General features: G+C 43.2%; 1 protein-coding gene across 1 annotated transcript in view; it reads left to right on the top strand.

Annotated features, from left to right (window-relative positions):
* The window catches only part of HSPD1 (heat shock 60kDa protein 1 (chaperonin)), a gene marked incomplete at its 3' end in the record, with an annotated part of 13795 nt that extends 11837 nt beyond the window's left edge, over positions 1-1958 (top strand). The window contains exons 9-11 of the mRNA XM_011989114.1: positions 522-696; positions 979-1157; positions 1827-1958. Of these exons, the coding sequence (XP_011844504.1) occupies positions 522-696; positions 979-1157; positions 1827-1958 (486 nt within the window). The remainder of the gene's footprint in view (positions 1-521; positions 697-978; positions 1158-1826) is intronic.

Below are 1958 nucleotides of genomic sequence, written 5' to 3'. Positions count from 1 at the left end.
GGCTAGTTTTTTTGTAATTTTTTTTAGTAGAGATGGGGTTTCACCGTGTTAGCCAGGATGGTCTTGATCTCCTGACCTCATGATCCGCTCGTCACGGCCTCCCAAAGTGCTGGGATTACAGGCTTGAGCCACCGCGCCCGGCCTTGTTTTGTTTTAAGCCCTCCGTCACCTAGGCTGGGATGCAGTGGTGCAATCTTGGCTCGCTGCAACTTCCGCCTCCTGGGTTCAAGCAAACCTCCTGCCTCAGCCTCCCGAGTAGCTGGGATTACAGGTGCTCGCCACCATGCCTGGCTAATTTTGTATTTTTAGTGGAGACAGGGTTTCACCATGTTGGCCAGGCTGGTCTCAAACTCCTGACCTCAAGTGATCCACTCACCTCAGCCTCCCAAAGTGCTAGGATTACAGGTGTGAGCTACCATGCCCACCCCAGGATTGCTTTTTAAGTAAACTGCTTTTAAATGACTTGGCAATTAGCATCTTGAATGAAGAGGCCATACTAACTGGAATTCTTTCATCTTTAGGTTGGCGGGACAAGTGATGTTGAAGTGAATGAAAAGAAAGACAGAGTTACAGATGCACTTAATGCTACAAGAGCTGCTGTTGAAGAAGGCATTGTTTTGGGAGGGGGTTGTGCCCTGCTTCGATGCATTCCAGCCTTGGACTCATTGACTCCAGCTAATGAAGATCAAAAAATTGGTAAGAAGTTACCTTTTAAATCAGTTTGTGGCCTGATTTTAGTGTTTCTGTTAGAATAATAATGTTGCAGTCCCCTAAATGGAATAGCACATCCATTTCCTGAATAACAGAAGTAGAATAGTGCTAATGTCAGAGCTAAACATGCATCACATCTTTTTCAGAGGAAATTATTTGACCTGTAGTAGGATTGGGATTTCCCTACATCAATATCCTCACAAATTATAAATGTGTTATAATATTTACAAATGAAAGTATTAAAATTTTGCTGAAATTTCTTTGTAGGTATAGAAATTATTAAAAGAACACTCAAAATTCCAGCAATGACCATTGCTAAGAATGCAGGTGTTGAAGGATCTTTGATAGTTGAGAAAATTATGCAGAGTTCCTCAGAAGTTGGTTATGATGCTATGGCTGGAGATTTTGTGAATATGGTGGAAAAAGGAATTATTGACCCAACAAAGGTAAATAGTTCAACACTTTCTAAAAATTCTTTTGTTGTTCATTTTGTTAATATCCCCACATCCCAAATCTTTGGTCACCAGAAAAATAGTCTAATAGCAGTATCAACAGCAGTAGCACTTGTGCCCATCAACAATTCTCATGTACATCTCCAGAACCTAGATATTTAATACTCCACTAAAAGGAAGGGGGATTCCTTGAGTAGCAGTTGAGTCCATGCCTGGAGGCAGGAAAAAATCAGGATGGATCTGGAACACCCTGTTCCTGCCTGGCCAGTAAGAATACTTTCCAAAATACCCAGAACAGGGTTTTGTTTCATTTTTGAGACAGAGTTTTGTTCTTGTTGCCCAGGCTGGAGTGCAATGGCACGATCTCGGCTCACAGCAACCTCCACCTCCTGGGTTCAAGCGATTCTCCTGCCTCAGCCTCCTGAGTAGCTGGAATTATAGGCATGCGCCACCATGCCTGGCTAATTTTTGTATTTTTAGTAGAGATGGGGTCTTACCATGTTGGCCAGGCTGGTCTTGAACTCCTAACCTCATCTACCTGCCTCGGCCTCCCAAAGTGCTGGGATTACAGGGGTGAGCCACCATGCCCAGACAGAAATTTTCAGTAAGTCTTGCTCATATTTTACTAAGGGAAAACTAATGTTTAATTAAACTTTTTTCTAGGTTGTGAGAACTGCTTTATTGGATGCTGCTGGTGTGGCCTCTCTGTTAACTACAGCAGAAGTTGTCGTCACAGAAATTCCTAAAGAAGAGAAGGACCCTGGAATGGGTGCAATGGGTGGAATGGGAGGTGGT

This window comes from Mandrillus leucophaeus, unplaced genomic scaffold (assembly GCF_000951045.1).
Source record: "Mandrillus leucophaeus isolate KB7577 unplaced genomic scaffold, Mleu.le_1.0 Scaffold1093, whole genome shotgun sequence".
NCBI lineage: Eukaryota > Metazoa > Chordata > Mammalia > Primates > Cercopithecidae > Mandrillus > Mandrillus leucophaeus.
Note: the sequence above shows the minus strand (reverse complement) of the source record. Positions and strands in the feature narration are given on the sequence as shown.